At 51.6% G+C, this 26,638-nt stretch overlaps 1 protein-coding gene across 9 annotated transcripts in view; it reads left to right on the plus strand.

Moving 5' to 3' along the window:
• The window catches only part of RIMBP2 (RIMS binding protein 2), a 124,204-nt gene that overhangs the window by 63,237 nt on the left and 34,329 nt on the right, over positions 1 to 26,638 (plus strand). For all 9 annotated transcript variants that reach the window (XM_070475052.1, XM_070475050.1, XM_070475053.1 and 6 more), the window contains exons 6-13: positions 1,717 to 1,921; positions 6,574 to 6,719; positions 8,488 to 8,564; positions 14,068 to 14,177; positions 17,017 to 17,829; positions 22,651 to 22,802; positions 23,818 to 24,279; positions 25,642 to 25,785. In XM_070475052.1, coding sequence (XP_070331153.1) covers positions 1,717 to 1,921; positions 6,574 to 6,719; positions 8,488 to 8,564; positions 14,068 to 14,177; positions 17,017 to 17,829; positions 22,651 to 22,802; positions 23,818 to 24,279; positions 25,642 to 25,785 — 2,109 coding nt within the window. The remainder of the gene's footprint in view (positions 1 to 1,716; positions 1,922 to 6,573; positions 6,720 to 8,487; positions 8,565 to 14,067; positions 14,178 to 17,016; positions 17,830 to 22,650; positions 22,803 to 23,817; positions 24,280 to 25,641; positions 25,786 to 26,638) is intronic.

Raw genomic sequence — 26,638 nt, forward strand, 5'->3', positions numbered from 1 at the left:
GCCCAGAAGAACCAGAGCTCTTGGCCTTGAGGCTTCTGAAATTGCTATCCTGGAGTCAGAGCTGCTTCCTGGCAGGTCCTGCATCTTTGTGATGGGGGACCCAGGCAGGGGGCAGATTGCTTCAAGTCCACACCTGTGCCCAGGGGAGCCCAGTGTCTCTTCTGTGCCGTCCTCGGTGGAGACAGCCATCACACCCAGGCTCATTCAGCCTTTTAAAAGCATCTTGCCAATTATTTTAATGAATCAAAGAAATTAATTATAGGTTTGGGATTTGTTAGATCTATTTTCAGAATTCCATGATCTCAGACATAAATAGCACTTCACTCTGGCCTAAGGAGCTGAAAGCTTAATACAGGTGGAGGGGGAGAGGGAGAAGGGGGGGTAGGGAGGAGGAGGAGGAAGACAGCATTATTCTACCACCGTCCACATCCTTGTCTGTTCACCTACATGAATCCAGACATCTCTCAAGCCCCAACTTGGTACCAAGCTCTAGTCTGAGTGCTGGGGACACAGTGGGAAAGGAGACAGAAATTCCTGCCCACACGGAGCTGACATTTTAGTGGAGAAAGTCAGACGATGCACTTAGTTAATAATACAGCAGATGGCATTGTCCATTTATCACAAAGGAAGGGAGACGAGGCAGGACCACCACACAGATGGAACAGGCCACTGCCACGAGGAGTGTGATGCCTCCAAATCAGAGGGTCCTCTCTCTTCATCACTTCAGCAAATGTTTATTGAGCACCTAGGATGTGCCAATATTATGCAAAGCATTGAGAATGTGTCAGGGGACCATAAAGCACAAGCTTGGCAATTAAATGATCTAAGAGAGAGAGGAGAAATAAGAATAATCAGGGAGCTACTAGAATGGTGGAGGGAGGGTGCCACGAAGGGAGCAGCAGGAAAGGAAGTGTAGGGAGTGTGGATCTCTGTTCCCCAGGAAGGGGAGTATGGCGGGCTCACGCCCACCCAACTGAGAACCAAGAGCAGGCAAAGATGGGAGTGCATGGGGGTGCTGCCTGTGGTACCCTCCCTGCCATGTGTACCCAGGGACGCTCCCACCTCCCTAAATGTCCCTGGTGTCTGCAGATGGCAGTGATGTTGCTAACCCAAGCCAGCAGGTAGCAATTCCTTTTAATGCTAAAACAGGGTGCCCTGGGGTTCTGCAGTTTAGGGGCAGAGGCCTCCACCAGAAAACTGCATCAGTGGAGTTAGCAACTGAGCCGTCCCCAAAGCTGGGCTCTCACCATCTCCTGCTCCAAATTTCAAGCAGCTACAGTGAGGCGTGCCAACCACAAAGTGCCCGGGCTGCACACAGAGCCCAGAACAATCCGCAGTTGGCTGGGATCTGAGTGTTTGCAGGGTTTCTTGGCACCTGTGCTTTCCCACGTTTGCCCTGCGAGAGAACCTGGCCGACGGCCAACCTTCCAATCGACAGGAAGCTTGATCTGCTCAGCCACTGTTCTCACGTGGAGGCAGGAGGCAGGCCACCCCCCCACCACCACACACATGCACACATGTGTGCAAACACACTCAGGCCATACACTTTCACGTGCACACACACACACTGTCATCCACACATGCACACACAACACTCAGTCTTGTGCACACACATGCAACGCGCAGACACACACAGACACACACTTGGGTGCAGACACATGAGGCCCCAGGAGCCCAGGCCACCTGCTAACTGTGTGTCTGGGTCTCTGCGCGCAGTGCAAGGTGCGGGAGCTGGAGGAGAAATGCCGGACACAGAGTGAGCAGTTCAGCCTGCTGTCCCGGGATCTGGAGCAATTTCGCCAGCACGCCGGCAAGATCGACCTGCTGGGCAGCAGCCCCGTGGCCTCCCTGGATGTTCCCTCATCCCCCAGCAAGTCTTTCCCAAGATTCATGAACGGACTGGCTCCCTCCATTGGAAAAGGTAAGTGCCTCCCTCACTTCCTCCCTCCCTCCCTGATGGAGAAGAAGGTGCAGCCAGCAAGCTGGGAACAGCTGGGCACAGCCAGGGGTGTGTGACAGAGCCTCTCACAACACCGAGGGCGCGGCCAGCATAGCAGGACTTGGGATGGTACAAGGGCGGCCACCGTTTCCCATGTGTACTCGATGCACCACCCTTAATGGGTGTGAATCAGCGTAACCTCCCTCCCACCTGCTCTGAGCCCTGTTCTGCATCTGACACTGGCCAAGGTGCCTGGAGGATCACCCAGCCAAGCAGCAAGCTGGGCCTTGGACCCGGGGATCTGGCTCTGGGCTCTGCACTGGGATCTGCCAGGCGGGCTTCTCAACTTCGCCCGTTTCCCTTCTCATCCAGCGACCTCTTGATGACATTGTGATGTACTTGGAACTTCTGTTCCAACAACGGCAACAGTAGTACCGCGGTGAATGTTAATGCATTCCCGTCACTTTTGTGTTCAGGAAGCAGAGTGGAGAGCGGGGAGACTTCACTCTGTGTGGTTCTGAGGGATCACTTCTTGATCGCGGAAGCATTTAATGTAACCTCAGGGGAAGTTCCCAGGGTAGACAATGAAGTACCCTGCTCGGTCAGGGAACTTTCTCTCCACTGAAGGTTAAACAGGTCACAGGCCCAGTTGTCTTCTGTAAAGCAGTTGATTTTTTTTTTTATTTTAGGGGACATGAGTGCCAGAACCCCACTTTAGAATTCCACAAAAGGGAGGGAATTTCCAGATTTCTCCCAGTTTTTGTCAGAACATAGGATGAGTTCTTCTGGGTGCTTTTTCTTATTAAAATGAGGTGCTGCAGCATTTATCTTGATGAACAATGTTTCTTGGCTTATCCCTCCTTCCCGCTCCCTTTCCGTCCCGCGCATGTGTTGGGAGAATGCAGAGAGGCCATGAAACCCAAGACGGGGAGAGGGAGGTCTGGACACCCCCCACCACCACCACCAAGTTCTGAGCACAGGGTACTTCCCCGGCCGTGTTCAGGTACCGAGGCTGCGATGCTGGGCAGATGGCAGGCCCTATGTGGAGCCCCTCTAGGCAGGGGGACACAGACAAGACACAGGGGGACAGATGAGTGAGTGGGGAGCTGCTCGCTCAGACAGACACAGACACGAGCGGTCAGGTGACAAGAGAGCAAGTGACCCAGGGCCATTTGGGATGATCAGAGAAGACTGCCTCCTGGAAATGAAGTTTGAGCCACGAGCCCTGAGCATGAAACTTCTCCAATCCCCACTGGGTGGGAAGGTTTGTGGCTCAGGGCTCACACACGCAATTTTCAGGGTCCCCAGGTCCCCAGCATGGTCAATGAGTCCAGGACTCAGCACAGAGTTGTCCTCCTGGCTCAGACCTGTTACAGAAACACAGGACAAGCACAGAGTGGGTCCTGAGGGAAAGAGATGGGGCGTCTGAAGAATCCATGTGCAGGCATCCTATGCCCTCCTCCTCCAGGAAGACCACCTGGAGTGCCCACTATGCAGCCAAAAAAAAACCAAATGCAGCTATATGCATGCAGTGATGATGTCCAAGGACACCGAATAGATACAGCATACAGGATCTGTTGGGCACTGGTGATGTGGGCACCTCTGCCCAGCACACACCAGAATTCCAGACTGCCTGAGCTAGGCAGGCGCTCAGCACAAACCAGGTTGGGCCCACAGTCTAGTTACAGGGAAATGCCCCTGTCACCTAGGGAGCCTGTCCCACTGATGTAGGGAAAGGTTTAGAAGCTGTGTTCCTGGTCATGGCGCAGCCTGACTTGTCAGCAGACCCTTCTTAAAGTAGCAGCCCCAGGCTTCCCTCCATGTGAATTCCTTTCTGCACAGCATGAGAACATGTTAGTCCAGGGCAAGATCCAGGGCAAGCTCATGGGTCACTGGAGGTGGAGCAGTGATTGACCTGAGTCATTCGGTGTCCAGATTGATCTGGAAAAACCAATCTGATTTGTGATGGAGGAAAATGGATGCTGACTAAGAACAAAACAAGCAAAACCAAAACAGGGCTGTGTTATTAAGGGAGTTCTAGATCCTGGTACAAGAGTAGGTTTGCATCAAGGCTTCTGTTTAGCCATTTGGAAGAGCTCCTTAGCTGGGCATACTTGGCAGCATCCTTAGAGCATCCTTGCTAAGCTGGCATCACTGGCCATGGGCAGAATGCCTGCAAGGGGACTTCCTCGTGCAACCCTGAAGTCCTCCTCAAGGTCATTCTTTGTTGGCAGATGGCAGAGGCCACTAAATGAGGAAACTCCCTGCTGGGCTGGCCTGTCCTTATGCCGGAGGGGAGGGCGGGAGATGGAAGGAATGGGCAGGGCCAGTGGAGAATCAGAGCAGGACCAGGCAGGTGTGCTGCACATCCTGTCGGGGGCCTCCTGCCTGAGGCGGGGTCAGCCTGAGGTTGAGGAGGACAAGGACCACTTGATTGTGAGCCCCTGGTGGGGTCAGGGCTCACCTTCTGTGTGGTAGAGTCACGCCTGCCACCAGTAAGGGCGGGAACCACATAGGAATAGAATTATCCCTGGACATCTACTAGGAAGCGGGCATGTCATCTCCCAGGGCTACCCCTCCATCGCCAGTTTCCTTCCAGTATTGGAGCTGAGTTTTGGTGAAACACCAGATAAAAGTCATTGTTTTGGGCTCAGTGGCCATATTTTCCAAAATAAAAAAAGGTATCCTGAGGCATGCAGATCACAAAGGAATGTGCAGCTGAGGGCATGACATGATTTTGTGTCTAATCTCACATTCACTCAAAGAGCAGAAGGGAAGGTAAAACATGCCACAGGCATCAGATGATTTTTCTCTAGAGAACTGGATTTGTTTAAGTAAAATGTAAACAGGAGGCGACTCTAGTCATTTCACCTTTTCTGGTGGTGTCACCCCCTGCTACTCCTGGCTGCAGTGTATCAGTCAGTACAGGCTAGGTTCAGCTGCAGTAACAAACATCCTCAAATCTCAGGGGCTTAAAACAGCACAAGTTTCTCTCTTTCTTTTGATCCTGCTCCACATCCACCTCAGATTGGATCAGGGAATGGGTTCCATACTGTCTTCACTCAGGAATGCTGAGCCTCCTCTGTCTGGAATGTTCCATCTCAGGGGAAAAGAAGCGTAACAAATTAGACACTGGCTCAAAAAGGCTTCCACCCCAAAGTAGGACACGTCACTTCCACTCACAGGTCGTTGACTTGGATGAGTCCCATGTCAGAGTGACACCCTTCCACTGTGGCACTGAAGCACCAGGCCCGTCCTCAGCTGACTTCCTGAGGCTGTAGGATTTGAGAACCGATTCATTGAACCTGCTGAATGCCGAGCGCTGCTGTGGGCAGTAGGGATCCTGGGCAGTGACCAGGGCCAGGCTGCTGCTCCCTGGGATGTGGCCTCCTTGCAGGGCCTGGGGTCTATTTCAGCATCAAGTCTCTGCTGCAATCATCAAACTTTTTGTTAATCAGACTGGGACTGAGGGGGTGACTTCCATGCAGCCTTTGTGGGAACACTTCTAACAGTGTTTGTTTCTCCTGATTTGGGCTCAGTGAGTCATCTTCCTCTGTGAGGCAGTCCCCATAATGGGAGAGCCACAGCCAGAGGCTAGACAAAGCCAGGGAAGGGTGTCTGCAGTCCACTGGGCCACGAGAACTCAGGGAGGGGATAAAAGGTACTTTTGTAATTCATGTCTGATCCTAAAAATACACGCCTGACTTTAATCTGACAGTTTGGGCCAGCACTGGTCAAGGGACTCGATTCTCCCCTGCCTGCCCCACCTCCCCGCACTGTGCCTAGGTCAGGGCCCAGCAACCCCACGAGGACAGGATGGGCAGAGATCTGCTTGGTCCTAGTGAATCTCTTTCGTCAAAAGTATTTTTTAGCCATAAACCTGACCATTTGGCCACTTTGTATATGTCAGGAGTGTTCAGGTTGTATTATTAATAATAAGTGACAGGAAAGCTGACATACACTAGTGTGAGCAAAAAGGAATTTATTTATCATGTAGAGTAGATGCAGATGGCTTAGCTTCAGGTACAGCTGCAATGGTTAGACAGCATCACCGACCCAATGGAGATGAATTTGAGCAAACTCCCAGAGATACTGAAGGACCGGGAAGCCTGGCGTGGTGCAATCCTTGGGGTTGCAAATAGTCGGACACAACTTAGCGTATGAACACACAGCTGGATTCAAGGGCTCCAACTGTGCCGTCTGGACCTGATTCCTGCCTCTCCATCTTCCAGCTCCTCCTTCTATGAGCAGGCTCCATTCTCAAATGGAGTTTCCTCGTCCTGGGGACAATGTGGCTGCCGTCCTATGAAATCTCACTTCCTTTCTGTTTTAAGCTGGGGAAAAGGAGAGCCTCTTTGCCCATGACTCCCACGAAGGTCTCTCTGATGGGACCTTCCCATCTTGCGTGCCACACCATCTCCACCAAACAATCAGTGTAGCCAGGAATGGACTCTGCCAGATGGAAGGCCTAGAGCAGAGGGTGTAGATGAAGAGTGGGAGATGGGTGGGTTCTGAAATGAAACTCAAAGGCTGATGTGAAAGACAGGAAAGACCCACGGGGAAGGCAAATGTCCAGCGTGCTTTGGTTATTTCCTTTGGGCCTTCTTTCAAATCATTCCAATGTTGGTGTCCAGGTCAGGAGAGCGCCCTTGGAAGCCGCACTGTGGTCGGTGAATATATCCGGCCCCTCCCGCTCCCGGGTGACAAGCCGGAACCTCTGTCCGTCAAGCCCACCTTCCTGTCAAGATCCAGTGGCCCAAGATGCAGATTTGAATCAGACGTGAGTCCTGTCCTGGCCTCGGCCCGCTGCCCTGCTACCCATGATGTGGGCTGTGGCTGTTGGTGGCCCTCCCACCCTCTCTCCCTAGTTCCCTCCTTCTCCTCTTCCTCCTGCCTTCACCCCCATTAAGCCATCTTCACTGACCACCTATTCTATGCCAGGATGTGAGGGCCCAATTTGCAGACAAGGGAGCCCCTGCTCTCATGGGCAGAATGACCATAAACGAGTCAACATCCAAAAGTCGGCTAACAGTGAATGTCCTGAACCCCAACAAGCAGGGACGATGCAGAGGACAGGGCAGCCCTTCTCAGGCTGGCCATGGGCCATCTGTGGTCTGTCCATCTATGAGCAGGAATCCAGGTGAAGCTCACTGGGCCAGAGAGGAGCTGTGGGGCTGGGGTGGTGTGGGAGGCGAGTTGAAAACCTCAAGCAAGGTCTCAAATTTTGGCTCAGTCCAGGGGGAAGCCACTGAAAGGCCCTGAGACTGGAGTGATGTGGCCTAACTACTGGGGAGCCCACTGCAGAGGGGGAAGGGTGGGAGTGTGTTGTGGGGAGCAGGCAGGAGTCCCGGTCCTTTTTCTCCTGGGGCGGGGGGGAGGGGAGGGGGCTACACCTGGCAAGTCACAGTCACTCCCACCCTCCCCTGGGGGAAAAACCACCCCCTCCTCCAGCCTGGGGCCCTGTCCTACCCTCCCCCAACCCCAAGATGGTTTTAGCCCCCTTAGGCAGAGAAGAGCAGGGCAGGAGGAGGGGGACCGGGAGAAAGGAGCGCCATGTCGCCTCCTCCATGCAGGATTCCTGGGGGCACCAGGCGCCATCCACGTGTGAGCACTCCCCTCCCTGTATGGAGTCCTCAAGGGCTGAGGACACAGGGCTTGGGCTAGCTTTGTCCTCCAAGGAGCCTGGCAGGCTCTGGAGCAGTGACTGTCTCAGGCCTTAAATCACAGTGCTCACCACTCGGTGAGAGGATACGAGGTCTTTTTTTAAGTGGCTCTTTGTTTTTTGTGTGTGTGTGTTTGTTTATATTGACATATATTTGATTTACAATATTATATTGGTGGTAATAGTGGTAAAGACCCCACTTGCAGATGCAGGAGACGTAAGAGACAGGGGTTCGATCCCTGGGTCGGGAAGATCCCCTGAAGGAGGGCATGGCAACCACTCTAGTATTCTTGCCTGGAGAATTCCCATGGACAGAGGAGCCTGGCGGGCTACAGTCCATAGGGTTGTAAAGACTTAGTGTGCATATACCACACATAGTTAGTTTCAGGTGTACAACATGGTGATACAGTATTGTTGTAGATTATACTCCAGTATAGATTATTTCAAGATAATGATTCTAATTCCCTGTGCTATACGGTGTATCCTTACTGCTCATCTATTTTCTATACAGTAGGGTGTATCTGTTAATCCTACACCCCTAATTTATCCCTCCCCTGTTTTGGTAACCTAAGTTTGTGAGTCTGTCTTTTCTGCGTATACCTTCATTTGTGTTATTTCTTAGATTCCACATAGAAGTGACATCTCACAGTACTGGGGGAGATGAGTCCTTTATAAATGTCCTCTGTGTGACCCAGGAGCCTGCCCTGTCTCTGGGTCATGCCCAAAACTGAGAACCCGGGTGTGGCAGCATCTCATGGTGGGCAGAATCCCCACCATGTGAAGCCGAAAACCCTGGGGGGACCATGGAAGAGATTTCCTGTGTGTTTCCAGCATGAAATGTGAAGCCTTTGGCATCAATAACCCGTATATCCATTGTCTTTAATAGATGGATAATGATCAGAATTCCAATACCGCCAAGCAGAGGTACTCGGGGAAGGTCCACTTGTGTGTCGCCCGCTACAGGTAAGAGCAGCGTTCCTCTCTGCATCCTCTGAGCATCTGTGAGGATGGGCAGCCTCGGGGCAGGTGGGGTGATGGGTAGGACACTCCATGAGCTGATAGGTCCCTTCCCCAGCACTGAGAAGAGGCTGGCAGTTCAGCCAGGCTTTGGAGAATGCCAAGAGATTGTCCTTGGGAGAAAAGTTATGACAAACCTCAACAGGGTATTAAAAAGCAGAGACATCACTTGGCCGACAAAGGTCCACATAGTCAAAGCTATGGTTTTTCCAGTAGTCATGTATGGCTATGAGTTGGTCCACAAAGAAGGCTGAGCACCAAAGAATTGATACTTTCAAATTGTGGTGCTGGAGAAGACTCTTGAGAGTCCCTTGGATAGCAGGGAGACCCAACCAGTCAATCCTAAAGGAAATCACCCTGAATATTTATTGGAAGGGCTGATGCTGAAACTGAAGCTCCAATACTTTGGCCACCTGATGAGAAGAGCCAACTCACTGGAAAAGATCTTGATGCCAGGAAAGATTGAGAGCAAGAGGAGAAAGGGGCGACAGAGGATGAGATGGGTGGATAGCATCATAGACTCAATGGACATGAGTTTGAGCAAATTCCAAGAGATAGTGAAAGACAGAGAAGCCTGGAGTGCTGCAGTCCACGGGGTCACAAAGAGTTGGACATGACTTAGTGACTGAACAAAATGAAGAGTTTTTCCATTCTGATAGAAAGAGTTTGGATAGTGTGTTAGTTTCCCAGGACTGCCATTCAAAACTATCACCAATCGGGTGGCTTAAAACCACAGATATCCATTCGCTCCCAGTTCTGGAAGCCAGAGGTGGGAAGTCGAAGTGTGAGTGGAACTGTACTCTCTGAAGCCCCCAGAGGAGGACTGTCCTGCCTCTCCCAGCTGGCTGTCAGCATCCTTGAGGTTCCTCCACTCAGATGCCCCACTCCACTCTGCCTCCATCCTCTTGTGCACTCTTTCCCTCTGCCTCTATGTGTTCCCTCCTCCTTTTACAGGGACCCCTGCCACTGGCTTAGGGCCCTCCCTACTCCAGTACGACCCCATCCCAGCTTGATCACACCTGCAAAGACCCTATTTCCAAATACCCTCACCTCCACAGGAGCCAGGATTTAGGATCCAAACATCTTTTTGGGGGGGATGCAATTCACCCCATAACAGGCAGCAAGCTGAAACTCAATAAGCGTCACCCTTGCCCAGAACAACCTACTGAGTGCCTTTCCAGCATCTTCCCCATCTGCCCAGTGCCTGGGCTGCATCACGCAGCCATCACAGCCCGGAAGCTGACCTCTCATTGGAGGACCTGTGTGTCCATGTCTGTTAAGATGAGCCAGTCTGGTCATGCATGACTCTCAGATTCCTGGTGATCACACTGAAAACTTTGTGATGGGTGAGAGTTAGCCACTTGGCCACAACTTTCCTGCCTGCTTATAATGCAACAAGCCTCCACCCAAAGCCAGCCATGTTTCCAGGCACGAATGAATCAAATAGTCACAGAAAGCAGATACAGAACAGTCAGACCTCCAGTACTTTATGCTCAGTACAGACCCAGGCTTTTGTCTCCCTAGACAGTCCAGCGACCCTCTGCAGGCCGGGCTGGCCAGCGCAGGCAGGGCAGACACCTCTGCCATCAAGCACCAGAGTCCTACCGCAGGGCTGGGCACAGAACTGGTTAGAAATAAGACTTCAGGAGCTATCACCAATGGTGTGGATGCTTCCCTCATGAGACGCTTACACTTTGTTCTTGCAGAGGTGGTGGAGGGTGAGCTATCCATATACCTTCAGAGCCTTTTGCTTCCTTCAGTGAAAATTATCTCTAATAACTGATCTGCTGATCAGTGAATTATTTTCTGCTGATACACTAAATTTACCAGTGCACACCCACTTCTGACATTCAGATGGTGGAAACCTATGGAGAAGCCGCCCTGGGCTGGAGAGTCCTGGGTGAGGATGCCAGACAGCCTCTGAGGAGGGTCCCCCATCTGAATGCCGACTGCACCCACGAGCGTCCTTCACATGGTCTGTGGGGACATTGCTACAGTGCTGAGGAGACCTTTGAGACACCAGTCTGGGGACCTGGGATGGAGGGCTCATCCCTACCCCATGTCTGATTGGAGGATGGTTCTTCCTGTGTGTGTGTGTGGAGCCGGGCTGAGCACAGCTGCTCAGCGCAGCACACCCTCCAGGCCAGTGAGCTGGAGTCGTGGCCAGGATGCTGAGCTGGCTTCCGGGTTTGTTTTCCTCACCAGCTGGGCCCTTCCCAGCAATGAGCCTGGTCCCTCAAGGATGCAGGGGCTACCTGCCCGCCAGACTCACTCTCCCTCCACTTTCCTGGGGAGACGAGACCTCATTCCAGGGAAGGTGCCCAAGAGCCAAGGCCCCCAGAGTCAGGATTCACAGCCAGCATGAAACCAGGCAAAGAGAAAGCACACGTGGTCAACCAGTGTGCTTCCAACACGAAGTCACCAGCCAGAGGCAGGGTGCTCGGCAAGCTCCGTTTCCATCTTCTGTGTTTTCCTGGTGGTGTATTTACCACCCCACCCTACCCCCAACCAGATGGGCCACATTTGTAAACTGCGCTATCTTCCTGATGCAAATGCCCCAGGGAAGTTACTGACACAGGAAAAACCCTCAGAGCTCTGGACGATGTTCCTGGACCTCTGGGCTCTGAGGGAAAGGGTGGCTTGGTATAGTTAAAACCTCACAGGATAAAGATCAGGAGGCCTTCATTCTGGTTCCAGCTGCCTGCCGCCCCAGTCACTTCGGTCATGTCTGACTCTTTGTGACCCTATGGACTACACTGTCCATGGGATTCTCCAGGCAAGAATACTGGAGTGGATTGCCATGCCCTCCTCCAAGGGATCTTCCTGACCCAGGGGTCAAACACGTGTCTCTTATGTCTCCTGCACTGGCAGGGGGGTTCTTAACCCACTAGCCGCCTGGGAAGCCCTCTGGTTCCACACCCACCTCTTCATGAGCTTATGACTTTGGATAAGTCATCACAATTGGCCATGAACATTGGAAATAATGATATTAATATCATCTCTGCATGCCTCACTGGGCATTAACAAGGATCAAATAAAACATGGAGAGAAAAGTGCTGGTAACTCACGGGGCTGCTGGTGTGTAACCATCCTCACATCACCATGATTAGTTACAGAGAAAGACTACTGCTGACTGAAGAAAAAAATGCATGACGTGAAAGCTGTGAGTTACATTTTATTCAGGGCATCACAAGGACTATGGCTTAGGAGACAGCCCTTGGTAGCTCTGAGGAACTACTCTGAAGAGTTAGGGGAGGAACCAGGATATATATGAATTTTTTTGGCTGGAAAATTCATGTAGTCAAGCATTAAAATAGTACTGAAAGTGAAAATGAAGTTGCTCAGTCGTGTCTGACTCTTTGCGACCCCATGGACTGTAGCCCACCAGGCTTCTCCGTCCATGGGATTTTCCAGGCAAGAGTACCAGAGTGGGTTGCCATTTCCTTCTCTGGGGGTCTTCCCAACCCAGGGATCGAACCCAGGTCTCCCGCATTGCAGGCAGACGCTTTACTCTCTGAGCCACCAGGGAAGCCCTACTGATCACAAAGAACACGGTTCTCAAGTTAATGATTTTAGTGCTTTTGTATGTCTGGGAAGGTGCCAGAATCTGGAGTCACTGAAATTCTTTCTTAAGATGCCCATCTTACCGAAACCACAGAAGCCTTATTCTATTTTCTCCATCCCGAATCCTTCAAGGGCACACTGTCCCTGGGTGGCCCCAGGGGCTGTGGCTTCACCCCTTGTGTGACAGGACAATGAGTGAAACTCTGTTCTTTTGTTATCCAATCATCTGCCATGATCAGTCATGTCACATTTTCTTTTTCTTGATGAGGCCTTTCCTGTTATTTTAATTAATCAATCTTTTAATTAGAAAATTAAAAATTCATCTCACAAGTTCTTTTTGCAAGTTGGAGGTGATTTTTTAAAATGTTAATTCCAATATCTTGAGGACTTGAAAAGATGGGCATTTTTATAGTCCTGGTAGAGAGGGGAAGATAAAATGTGCATCATTTTCAGTATATTTTGGCTGAACATACCCGAGACCTTTAAAATGTGCATGACTTTGGCCAAACAAGTATACTTCCTAGGGACTCATCTTTAGGAAGAAAGGGGGCAAGTGAGCAAAGATATGTTGATAAGGACATTGGATATAGCACTAATTATATCAGCCAAATATTTGAAGAAATATCCATGCCCAACATGGGATCAATTAAAGAATGTTAGTCTATCCAGTGGAATATTATATAACCATTAAAATGGATATGATAGAGTCTTTCATGAGGGAAAAGATAATCATGTCATATTACAAAGTGTAAAAGGTAAACAGATAACTAAATAGTATATGTCATACAATTCTACCATCCCTCAATAAAATGTATTGAAACATTATAATTGCTTTTTTTTTTTTTTAATTTTCCTCTGCCAGTGTTAGTTGCAGCATGTAGGACCTGGTTTCCTGACCAGGGATTGAACTCAGGCCCCCTGCACTGGGAGCCTGGAGTCTTAGCCACTGGACCACCAGGGAAGTCCTTGCTGCTGCTGCTGCTAAGTCGCTTCAGTCGTGTCCGACTCTGTGCGACCCCATAGACGGCAGCCCACCAGGCTCCCCCGTCCCTGGGATTCTCCAGGCAAGAACACTGGAGTGGGTTGCCATTTCCTTCTCCAATGCATGGAAGGGAAAAGCGAAAGTGAAGTAGCTCAGTCGTGTCCAACTCTTAGCAACCCCATGGACTGCAGCCTACCAGGCTCCTCTATCCATGGGATTTTCCAGGCAAGAGTACCGGAGTGGGCTGCCATTGCCTTCTCCGAGGGAAGTCCTTAGTAGCTTTTAACTTTGCTTGCCAATTTAGAAGCTTATTAAAACCTATAATTTGGAATCATTTAAACATCTTCTGGGCTTCCCATGTGGCGCTAGTGGTAAGGAATTCATCTGCCAGTTCAGGAGACACAAGGGTCATGGGTTTGATCCCTGAATTGGGAAGATACCCTGGAGAAGGAAAATGGCAACTCATTCCAGTATTCTTGCCTGGAAAATTCCATGGACAGAAGAACCTGGTGGGCTGCAGTCCAGGGAGCCACAATATAATTTGGAATTATATGATTCCACACTGAGTACATGTGTACACACACACAAATGACATCTGATACGAAGGACTCTGAGTATACAGCTTGGTTGCAGAATCACCATTTAGCTTTAAATCTGTGTGAGCTGAGACATTAGTGGTCCGAGTTTTCAGAGCACAGACAACTCACAGATACCAAACCAATTGCATGAATCTAAAATATACAGGCAAAAGAAAAAAATTTTTTAAAGAAAAGAAAGAAAAAGAAAATATCCAGGTGACAGCAGACAGGAGGAGCAGACAGGAGGTCTCCGCGCTCTGGACGGGATGGGCTGATGTCCGTCTCCACCCAGAGCCTTATCTGGTGGGTTTGTCTCTCCCTCTAGTTATAACCCCTTTGATGGGCCCAATGAAAACCCAGAGGCTGAGCTGCCCCTCACGGCAGGGAAGTATCTCTACGTCTATGGAGACATGGATGAGGACGGCTTCTATGAAGGTCAGTGAGAGCTTGGTGGGCAGTGGGCACATGCAAGCCAGGTCAGGGCCGGGCCCCCATCACTTCTGGCCACCCCAGTCTCCTCTCTGACCCTCCTGCCCTCCAGAATCACGAGGTGTCTGTTCCCCTTTTGGTTGACTGAGTGGGGTTTCCTATTTTTAACCCCAAACAACCCTGTGGCATGGAGTGGACACCATCTCACGTTCACGTCCACCGAGCTTCCCAGGAGCTACTGCAGACACGGGGAGCTGACACACAAGTGTGTCTCCACACCGTCCCCGTCTTACTGCACAGCATCTTCTCCCCAGCAGGGTCAAGGCTCCTTTCAGGTGACCTCACCTGGTTAACAGCGCTGCCATTGACCTTCAGGCTCTACTGTTAACCTTGGGCGGTCTGACCTCACCTCCTGCCTGACCACTTCCTTCGTGGGCACCTGCCACGGTGTGAAATCAGAAATCTCGAATTCCTCCACCCAAAACTCATACTCTTGGTCACTTTTCTAGCTAGAGGAGGAGCATGTAACATCCCCAGCAGCTTCATAAGTCCAGATTTCTCGGTTCCCTCAACTTTTCTGTTGCCCTAATAGAAGAGTCTTGGTTTCCTCTGAGCAGAAAAAAACTACTTCTTACTAAACAAGCTGATTTCTCTTTCGTGACCTCATGGAGTTTTCTTGGAGCTTTCGGCCACACTCCTGGCTCTGGGTGTTGATGTCTTGGCCTGAGGTCTGGTGGCCTCCATGGAGGACAGCAGCCCAGCCTTAGCTGGTTTTCTGTCTGGCAAGATGCTAGAATCTGAGCTCCTTTAAATTTTTGCTTTCCGTTTGCTACCGGGGGAACAGAGGCATGGCTGTGAGTGGACCACCCGAGAAATTTCACCAGGACTAGTGGCAAGACAGTTTGAGCTCTTAACACAGATTCACGTTGCCATCACCAACGTGCACACCGGAGGAGAACTGTGTGCCCAGGGTGGCTGCCAGAAATATATTCTAGAAATATTCTCTAGAATATTTGCATCAGCACTGTGCCCGTGTAGACTTTCTGGAGGCTGGGTTAAAGGCAGGCAACAAGGTTCAGTGCTCTGTCCATGTGACAAGGGAGAAGTACCTCCCATCACTGTGAAGATAGAGGGTCACAGTTCCCAACTTGAGGGGTGGCTGTAAGGATAAATAAGGAAGAAGGTGTGGGGTCTGAAGTGGGGGCCTGGTACATAGCACTTGCCATCACTCCCATCCCCCTCCTCCTTCTTCCCTCATGTCAAATGAGGCTGTTTTCAGAGCATCCTCAAGGCAAAGACTGACCAACTGGGGACAGGAGCAGATTCAGACTCTCATTGATTCTGGGAGAATCAGGACCAGTTCAGTGGTCAGCCTCCCTCTCCTGGGCCCATCACATATCCCCTGTAGTGGGGGAGGGTCTGTTAGGAGCAGCACCCACTGTTCATTTCATATACTCCCAGCCTGCCAGACCCCTGGACCCCTAGTCAAGCCTTTTCTGCCACAAATCAGGAAAACAAACAGCCCTTGACTGCTGGTATTGTGAGATTATCCAAACTGTGTCATCTTTGAAGTTCTTCAAAACACTTCACGGTTTTCCAGGGCTCTGCTCAGCGGGCTCTCATGCCCCACGAATAAAGGGAACACACAGAAATGAGACCATTTCCTGAAACAAAAAGCGATCCCCGCTGGGATCGCCTATGGCCGCAAGAGCTAGTTTGTGGCATTTTTTGGCCACTCAGCCTATGGGAGGCTCTGGCACCAGGGAGATCATCTCTGTTTCCCACCAAATGGACACATTTGGGGAATTTTGCTAAGATGGACATACTGCTTTGCAAGGAGGGGGAGAGTCACCTTTTAATTGCCATTTGTGTCATCATTCAATCAAAAATCAGAGTAAGATGTGTTAACTATTTTAGCCTCCGAACCCACATATTTTACATGTTCATTCTTCTGATAAACACTTACTGAACACCTTCTGTGTGCCAGGTGTTGCTCTAGGGCCAGTGGGGAACAAAGGTCCCTGTCTTCCCACAGTTCATCCCATCCTCTCCTTCCCCAACTGTGTCCACAAGTCTGTTTTCTATGTATGCATCTCTCTATTCCTGCCCCGCAGAGAGCTTCATCAGTACCACTTCCCTACATACACGCACTACGGTATGATTTGTTTTTCTATGTCTGACTTATTTCACTCTGAATGACAGACTCTGGGTCCATCCACATCACTACAAATGACCCAACTTTGTTCCTTTTTATGGCCGAGTGATATTCCATTTTACATTTGTACCACATATTCTTTACCCATTCATTAGAAGTCGTTGTATAGCACACGGACCTCAATTAGATGCTCTGTGATGATCTAGAGGGGTGGGGGGGCAGTGAATGGGGGGGAGGGGATATAGGTATACATATTGTTGATTTACGTTGTTGTTCAGCAGACACTAATACAACATTGTACAGCAATGATACTTCAATTAAAAGAAGAACAGGTCCCTGCCCTCCCAGACCTTCATCCGGATTAGGAGAGGTGGTTGACACCGTACGCAGGGGATGATCATGGTGTGACAGGCACTATGGGAGGAAGACTGCATGACTGATGCAGGGGCGGCACTGATGCACATCAGCATGACTGATGGGGGCGGCAGAGGGCAGGTGGTGGGGTACAGACTCAGGGTAGGGGGTTCCTGAGGAGGTGACGTTGAAGTGCTTCCTGGTAAGAACTGAGGAATCCAACATCACCCCGTTGCTTTCCGTATGGTCCCCTCGGGGGGAGGTGCAGACTCCACCGCAGGACCTTGGGGGCCCCCACGGAGCGGTCAGGTGTTAAACCTGTCCCTGGCCCCACAGGCGAGCTTCTGGATGGGCAGCGGGGCCTGGTGCCCTCCAACTTTGTGGATTTCATCCAGGACAACGAGTCTCGACTGGCCAGCACGCTGGGGAACGACCAGGATCAGAACTTCATCAACCATGCGGGCGTCGGCTCGGAGGGGGAGAACATTCTGGACCTCCACTCTCCAACGCTCACGGACTCCGGCCTCGCTGACCACGGGGCAGGGACACTGGACGTGAACATTGACGACATCGGAGAAGACATCGTGCCTTACCCTCGGAAAATCACCCTCATCAAACAACTCGCCAAAAGTGTCATTGTGGGCTGGGAGCCCCCGGCAGTGCCCCCAGGCTGGGGGACCGTGAACAGCTACAACGTGCTGGTGGACGCGGAGACGCGCCTGAGCCTGGCTCTGGGCGGCAGGACCAAGGCCCTGGTGGAGAAGCTCAACATGGCAGCCTGCACCTACCGCATCTCCGTGCAGAGTGTCACCAGCCGGGGCAGCTCGGACGAGCTGCGGTGCACACTGCTGGTGGGCAAGGACGTGGTGGTGGCTCCCTCCCACCTGCGTGTGGACAACATCACCCAGATCTCTGCCCAGCTGTCCTGGCTGCCCACCAACAGCAACTACAGCCACGTCATCTTCCTCAACGAGCAGGAGTTGGATGTCGTCAGGGCTGCCAGGTACAAGTACCAGTTCTGCAACCTCAGGCCCAACATGGCTTACAAGGTGAAGGTCCTGGCCAAGCCCCATCAGATGCCCTGGCAGCTCCCCCTGGAACAGAGGGAGAGGAAGGAGGCCTTCGTGGAGTTCTCCACGCTGCCTGCAGGTGAGCCGTCTTTCCGGGAGGGGTCCCCTTAAGGGAGGGGACACCAGGATGTCACCCTGTGCACGTGGCGGGGCAGGAGGGGGCCCCGGGAGGGGAGCTGCAGACAGCCAGTACTGTCCTGGAGCATCCTTGAATCAGCTGGGACGCATGAGCCGCGAATGTGTGTGTGAGACAGAGAGAGATGGAGGGAGCGGGAGAGAGAACTCCAATTCTGTTTGGGGCCGTGTTTTTGGACATATTTAATGCTTGCATCTGTAAGACACTCATCCTACAGACAGGAAACAATGGGAGAATCCTAGAGGGCGGGAAGCTCTGTCTTCCTGGGGCCACCGACTCCTGGACACGTGCTCACTGAGAGGAACAGAGAAAGGGTGCCTGTAGCGCTCTCACAATTGTTCTCTCGCTCTCATTTTTTCTTTTTGTCTTCTTTTTTAAAAAATATTTATTTATGTATGTATGTATTTATGGGCTTCCCAGGTGGCACTAGTGTTAAAGAATCTGCCTGCCAGTGCAGGAGATGTAAGAAATGGGGGTTCAATCCCTAGGTCAGGAAGACCCCCTGGACAAGGAAATGGCAACCTGCTCCAGTATTCTAGCCTGGAAATATCCCATGTACAGAGGAGCCTGGCAGGCTACAGGCTACGTGTCGCAGAGTCAGACATGATAGCATGGACACACACACACACACACACACATTATTTATTTGGCTGTGCCACGTCTTAGTTGCAGCATGTGGGATCTAGTTCCTGGGCTAGGTGTGGAACCGGGCCCCTTGCATTGGGAATCACTGGATCACCAGGGAAGTCCCTCATGTTTTCTCCTGGTATATATATGGCTATAGAAGACATGAAGTTCCTTTGTGGATACGATTTGGGGTTCTGGACACCTCTGTCTGCTAGGGGAACCCCACCTTCCTCCCTGACTTCCAAGCTGTAACAGGAGGAGGGGTGATCCCTCTCCCAGTCCCCCACCTACTCCCTCCGGGGAAACCATAAAGAGATAGGATGAAATGGACGAGCCTGTGGGAGTCTTCCCATCCTGTGATTTATTCGGATCCTATAGCTGTTAAGGGTCATCTCCATAAAGTTCCATCACGCTCATCTTGGCTGGGGCACACATATTAGGTTGGCCAAAAAGTTCACTTGGGGTTTTCCATAAAATCTTAATGAACATTCTGGCATACCCAAAAACAGACAGCCCTTCTGAACAAGACAGCTAGGCCCAGAGTGTGAGCCTGAACACTTGCGAGGAGCAGCCTTCCTGGAGCAAAGAAGATCGTGTCTGCAAAAGCATTCGAGGGCCTATTTTGATTTTTCAGTGGCCTTTCTTAGTCCTGTGATGTTCACAGAATTCCCTTGAAACGTATGTCTGGATACTTTCCTTGGATTTATCTTCTGTGATTAAATTAATCCAGTTCTGCCCAACCTCAGTTGTCAGGCTGGTTTTACAAACAACTCAGTGGTTCTCCAGGATCATTTCTACCAGCTGCAGAAAGCCTAATATCTAATGCAAGATGGGCCCTCCATTTTGCAATGGATTTACTTTTTATTGCATGTTGCTCTCCACTCTTTATGAAATCCATCATCAACTAGAGTCTGACCTGTGCTTATATGCTCAGTCATTCAGTCGTGTCCACTTCTTTTGTAACACCATAGACTGTAGCCCACCAGGCTCCTCTGTCCATGGAATTTTGCAGGTAAGAATACTGCAGTGGGTTGCCATGCCCTCCTCCAGGGGATCTTCCCAACCCAGGGATCAAACCAATATCTCTTGTGTCTCCTGCACTGGCAGGTAGATTCTTGACCACTGCACCACCTGGCAAGCCTAGAGTAATGTAACCTACAAAGAAGCAAGGTCAGGGGCAGTTGGGACAGACACTGTTTCAAGGAGAAAGTGGGTCTGAGCAGTAACTGATTTATGAAGGGTCCATTCATTCATCTTATAAGGTGATGTTAGATTTCCTGCCTATGGGGATGTTAATTGCAGATACAGTAAGTCCCCTACATTTGAGCCTTCAAGTTGTGCACATTCAAAGATGTGAACGTGCGTTCAAATGTCCAGTCATGGAAGTTAGCCCTGTGTCTGGCATACATTGTCAAGTGCGTGCATCCTCTACAAGTAGCTGTACTTTTGTGTACTTTACAAGTACTACATAGAGGACAGTAGTACAGTATCTTTATTTCAAGTCCAGGATGTCTGGAACCAAGCTTAAAAGCAGCGGTGACATAGCTGGTACTGCTAAGAAGTGCTAAGTGATAACAATGGAAACAAAAGTGAGAAAAGTTGAAAGTGTGAATTGAGGTGAAAAGATAGCTTGCCCTCCATCTCCTATTGCAGATAATCCTTCAGTTCTACTATCTCCCGCCTCCTCTCCCTCCTCCAGTCAGGAACTCTTCTTGTCTGTCCACCCGATGCCAGCTGCTATATAGTACTACTGTACTATTCAAAGTACTGTACTGTAAGATTAAAATGCTTTCTTTTTTGTGTGTGTTTGTTATTTTTATGTATTATTTGTAAGAAAAGTATTATAACCTTAGTACAGTACTACATAGCTGACTGTGTTAGTTGGGCACCTAGGCTAACTTTGTTGGACTTACCAACACACTGGACTTGTGAACGCACTCTCAGAACAGAACTTGTTTGTATGTAGGGGACTTATTGTGCAGACCGGAGCTATTCATTGATTCCTGCCATGAAGTCTTGTCCTTGCTGGGGGTGAAGAAGTGAGAAACACCAAATCTGGGGACCCCAGGGGCTCCAAGGAGAGGTGAGAAGCGCATCCATTAGGACAGCCAGGAAAGGCTTCGTGAAGAAGCTCACTGAGATGGAGAGATATGAGAACCAAAAGGAAATGCTGAGCCCAGGGCAGGATCCTACAGGTCCACACCCAGTTCCTGGGTGTCCTAGTTAGCTCGGGCTGATATATAACAAGGTACCGTAAACTGAGTAGATTATCAACAACAGACACTTATTTGTCACAGTCCTGGAGGATGGAAGTCCAAGATCAAGGCCTGGACAGACTCAGTGTCTGGTGAACCCACTTACTGGTTTATAGACGGTGTCTCCTCTGCATCCTCACCTGGTAGACGGCACCTTGTTAATAAGGACATGAATCCTGTTCATGGGACCTCCAGCCTTGAGACCTGATCACCTCCCACAGCTGCCTTCTGTGAATGCCGTATGAATCTGGGGGGGCACAAATGTCCAGTCAGTCCATAGCAGACTAGCTCCTTTGTCTGCCCAGAAGGAGGGGAGTTTCAATCGTGGAAATGACACAGGTGACACGCATGAGGTGTGTGGTTGGACCAAACACCCCCACCCCCCCCGTGACAAAGAGCCACCTCTGGGCCCGTGGAGGGCTGGGCCAGAGCTGGCAGGTCACAGCTACTCAGGTCTTCCCCACTCTCAGAACCCTGGCCCTCCACTGTTACGGCCGTGCTAGTAGAAGCAGGCGTCCAGCAAACCCCCAGGCCAGTTTCAGTTCTTGACCTACACCCTTAAGGATAATGAGCCGTCATCAGAGCCGAACCATCCAGGTTAAATCTAACTTCTGATCCCAGTTGCTCAGCAGTTTGGAAGCCTCGCATCACAGCGCGTTGAGGGTGGAGTCGCATCATAAACTACAAAGCCAGCCCAGCTTCCAACACATGACAGCTGAGCCGCTTCTCTCGAACCTTAATTTCCTCATTTGCAAATGAGGATGTGCTAAACTCACAGGACTATTGTGCGAATCAAGTGATGTCAGGTGTCCAAAGTGAGTAGCAGAATGAGCAGCAAGTAGAAAAGCTTCAGCAAAGAGCCCTTCCTCGCTTATGTAGAAATCCACAGGGCCACAGCAAGGTCTTGGAAGAGGAGGCTCATAGCCTCCTTCCTGGAAGTTGCACATTTCTTTCAAAATATAACGCTATAGTTATAGGACCTTTGGGGCTTCTAGCATGGCTCAGTGGTAAAGAATCCGCGCCTGCCAATGCAGGAGACAAAGGAGACTCAAGTTCGATCCCTGGGTGGGAAAGATCCCCTGGAAAAGAAAATGGCAACCCACCCCAGTATTCTTACCTGGGAAATCCCATGGACAAGGAGCCTGGTGGGCTACAGTCCATGGGGTCACAAAGAGTCAGACACGACTTAGCAACTCAACAACAATGACAACATAGGACTTTTGCACCAGACCCGAAGGCAAGGGAGCTGCCCGAGGGTTGTAGGGCAGACGGGCAGTCCTGCTGTCACCAGGAGCCACTGGGAAGGACCAGTGATGTGACATCTGTCTCCTTGTTGCTTGAAGTAGCTGCTCAGGACTTTCAAAGCAAGTGTCTCAGCTGGTCCGCCGGGCAATGTGTGTGTGTGGAGTTGGCATCCTGGTGGCTTCATCAGAGCCACCTCTCTCCAGCTTCTGGTTCCATCTTCTCTCTCGAGGTGGCAAGATGGGTGTTGTGTGGTCCAGTTTACTGCCCTCAAGTCCAATGGAGAGAGAGAAGGAGGGATGGAGGCAACTGGAGGGAGGACGGGGCACAGAGAGAGAGGCAGTGGGGATCTCTTTCCTCTGCAAACGCTGGGACCTGGTGGCTGACTGGCCAAGCCAGAGTTGCAGGTTGGCCTGGGGACCGAGCACCGGGAGCGGGTTCCAGGAGGGCCTGGCGTGCATCCGGGAGCTGCTACTTCCTGGCCCTCCTGATCTACCATCACACTTCGGACTCTCCCCTCGTCCCCTGGAGGCTGTAATGAAAGATCTCGTTCCGAGGTGCCACTGGCTGTTCAGGCGTGGCAGCAGCTTGCCTGCCAAGGAGTCATGTCATGAAAGTGTCTCTGCCTCTGTCCCCCCAGGTCCTCCAGCACCCCCACAAGATGTTGCTGTCCAAGCTGGGACCACCCCAGCCACCGTCCAGGTCTCCTGGAGGCCGCCCACTCTGACGGCCACTGGGCTATCCAATGGAGCCAATGTTACCGGCTATGGCGTGTACGCAAAAGGGCAGAGGGTGAGTTTTACGGCGTGTATGCAAAAGGGCAGAGGGTGAGTTTTTATTGGGGCAGTGCTCACATCCAGGCCCCCCGGCCACCGCTCACCACTCAGCAGAGGGTGATCCTCCCTCTCTCCTCAATCCCCAAGACCCACTAGCAGTTACTAAGCATCCCCTACACTGCCACCCCAGGCCAAGCTGCAGAACACGGAGAACCTCCATCCTTTTCTGCTTCATCCTCTTTGCAGAATGTTCTCTGCCCCCATCCCACGCTGGTTACCTGCCCCAGTCTGATGGTAGTCCCTTTTCTTGTTCCCCTCTGGCTACCAAAAATTCCCCTCTCTTGAGTCCCATGACATCAGGGCCCCCTCAATAGATGATGGGCTTGTGGATTCCACCATATCTATTCTTGGGGAGATGTAGTCTTGTCCAAACACCTCGGAAACTGCAGAATCCTTAATGCGCACGATCGGGCAGCCCCTAATCTCAGCCCCCATCCCTGTCCTGGTACATGAAATAGACAGGGCTGCTTTAGGGGGGCGGGGCCTGAGCAAGCTTCTGTCTGTTCCCCACCCTCCCCACCCCATTTCCCCATACAGCCAGGAGGTGGTGTATCAGATGCTCTCTCTGTGAGAGTGACTGCTGTAGGCCGAAAGGCCCCTCTCTGATCCCTGCTCCCCTCCCCGGAGGGGTCCACAGACATGCCTCCACCACAGCCGGAAGCCCGTCTGTTGTGGCCTCCCCGTGGCATCTTCCTCGAGCCGAGCTTTGGCAGTAATAAGAGCCTAGTGTTCTGATTCCTCTGTGGCCCCCGCATCTGTTTCTAGATTGGTTCTAGATGTGGAAGAAAAGCTTGTGCTCAGCTGTCCCTCCAACCCGCCAACATATGGGCGGGAACTGGGGCTCCAGACGGATCTGATTTGCAGGCTGTGCAGCGTGGTCTGAGTTGGATGTCCATGGGAAGCCCGGGAGGCGTCTGGGGGACCTAGGGCGCAGGCAATCCCCAAGCCGAGCCGGCTGTCTCTGTGCACAGGTCGCTGAGATCATCTCGCCCGCAGCGGACTGCACGGCCGTGGAGCTGGTACGCCTGCGCAGCCTGGAAGCCAAGGGCGTGACCGTGCGGACCCTCTCTGCCCAGGGCGAGTCCGTGGACTCTGCTGTTGCTGCCATTCCCCCTGACCTCCTGGTGCCTCCAACCCCCCACCCGAGAACTGCTCCCACACCGAAGCCATTAGCAAGTGCCGGAGCCCCCGAAACCAAAGATGAGCACCCGGGTCCCCACGCTGCGATGGACGAGGCCTGGGAACACGGCCGGGCACCCGCCCCAGCCCACGGGCACCTGCTGGAGCCACCCGGCCTGCAGGGCTCGGGCCCTGGGCGGCGGTCGCCCTCGCCTAGCCGCATCCTTCCGCAGCCGCAGGGCACCCCGGTCTCCACCTCAGTCGCCAAGGCCATGGCCCGGGAAGCCGCACAGAGGGTGGCTGAGAGCAGCAGGGTAAGGCCAGGTGTTTTCCTCACTGGTTCAGCTCCCCATGGAATGCAGTTCATCCCTGCAGCCCAGCTGTGATGGAATCTCCCATCTGCACCCCGAGTCTGCGGGGAGAAGCGCCCCAAACACCCAGCCCCCGAGAATGGCTGCCTTGACTTGGGAAGAAGGATGCCCTGTTTATCTGATCAGTCTTAGGTCTTATCCTGATGGAATCAAGATCCATTTCATAGATATGGACCTAGAAAACCAGAGGAAATGGTTATCTACCAGCCTGGCTCAGCAAAGGGGCTAACAACCCACTGTCCGGGTGGTCTCCGTCCAGGGATCTGAGGTGCCTCCTGGGAGTCGGCTTGGGGACCCATCTTCCTAAACAAGGGTCACCTTCTGGCTCACTCACCAGACTTCTAGCTGTGTGTGTGTATGTGTGTGTGTGTACATACACAGACATACATACAGGTGTATGTATACATGCATATACACAGAGAGACACTTATATACACATATGTATACATACAGACGTGTTTCCCTGATGGCTCAGATAGTGAAGAATCTGCCTGCAACGTGGGAGACTCGGATTCAATCCCTGGGTTGGGAGATTCCCCTGGAGAAGGGAGTAGCAACCCATTCCAGTAATCTTGCCTGGAGAATTCCATGGACAGAGGCTACAGTCCCTGGGGACTGAGTCCCTGAGGGGGACCGAGCAAAGAGTCGGACACGACTGAGTGACTAATACAGGTATACACACACACTTACATGGAGAAGTGCAGGCACATACATATATTTGTCTGCCTGTCACTCAAAATTGCCTGGGTCCTGGGGAGGGGGAGTATTTGGATGACAGTGGGACCACGTCCCAAGTGAAATGTGCAATGAGATGGGAAGTTGTAGGAAACACCCGTGAAGGAATACAGGAGAGCTGAGGTGGAGCTGAGCTAGGCCACGCCCTGCTCCTGCCCCTCTCTTTCTTCAGTTCAGTTCAGTCGCTCAGTCGTGTCCGACTCTTTGTGACCCCATGAATCGCAGCACACCCGGCCTCCCTGTCCATCACCAACCCCAGGGGTTTACCCAAACTCATGTCCATCAAGTCGGTGATGCCATCCAGCCATCTCATCCTCTGTCGGCCCCTTCTCCTCCTGCCCCCAATCCCTCCCAGCATCAGGGTCTTTTCCAATGAGTCAACTCTTTGCATCAGGTGGCCAAAGTACTGGAGTTTCAGCTTCAGCATCAGTCCTTCCAATGAACACCCAGGACTGGTCTCTCTTCCTTGGGTGAATCCATCTACCAGGGTGCCCAGTTCATCTGCTCCAAGCGGGAGGTCAGGGCCCCAAGGTGGCCTCTGCCCTGACACCTCCCCTCTCCTCTCCCAAGTTAGAGAAAAGGAGCGTCTTCCTGGAGAGGAGCAGCGGACAGTATGCAAATTCAGACGAGGAGGATGGCTACGAGTCCCCGGACGTCAAGAGGAGGGGCGCATCTGTGGATGAGTTCCTGAAAGGCTCGGAGTTGGGCAAACCGGTGAGTTCTGCCCACTCCCCTCCCACCATGGTGGCTCCCTGTGGGAGGGGTTCAGGTCCCTGCACGCCCTGGGTCTGTGAGAAAGATAAAGGGATACAGACCTTTATCTTGTGGGTGACAACAATCACAGTCAGTTTGGAGAGTTTAGACTGAACGGTGCCTGTGCATTTGTGACCTCACTGGGGGACAATGTCATAAGTCTGTATGTGAACCTTTTGCCCTCCCAACTGCCCTGTCCGAGGATCCGTTCATGGGCTGATTTTTGCATCACGTGAGTCTCCAGGTGACCACCTGGTCTCAATGTAGGCAAAACCTACCATTGGTTTCTTTACTTTTGTTCATCCGGGTGTGTGATGTGCATCAGCTAAGTGCTATGCATCACGGGAGATTCAGAAATTGAAAGGTCCATATCCCACCCTTGGAGAGATGAAATGTCAGGGCTTCTCCTCTCATACAAGGTTCACAAGTGACAAATCCATCCAAGATAGGTTCTGTCTCCAATTTCTGATCATGCACATTCTAATGAAAATGTCCTTGAATGGTGTCAAGCCCCAGTCCTGGGCAGCAGGGAAGGGTGGGGCCACAAGAGTCCTCTGATCTTGAGATATCAGAGAACGAAGTCCTCTCAGTTAGATCCTTCGGTCCCCTCAACACATAGCTCTCCAGCAAGGCAGTGTCTGTACCTCCATGAGAAGAGGGCCTTGGAATCTCATGTACTTGGGGTCACTTCCTGGCTCTGCCACTGCTGGCAGGCAAGTGACTCAGCTTCTCCAATCATCAGGTTCTTTATCTAAAAGATTAAGATCATTCTACTTGTATTCTTGTAAACACAAGAAACAGAATGCTCAACTAA

Source organism: Odocoileus virginianus, chromosome 12, assembly GCF_023699985.2.
Source record: "Odocoileus virginianus isolate 20LAN1187 ecotype Illinois chromosome 12, Ovbor_1.2, whole genome shotgun sequence".
In the NCBI taxonomy this organism is placed as follows: Eukaryota; Metazoa; Chordata; class Mammalia; order Artiodactyla; family Cervidae; genus Odocoileus; species Odocoileus virginianus.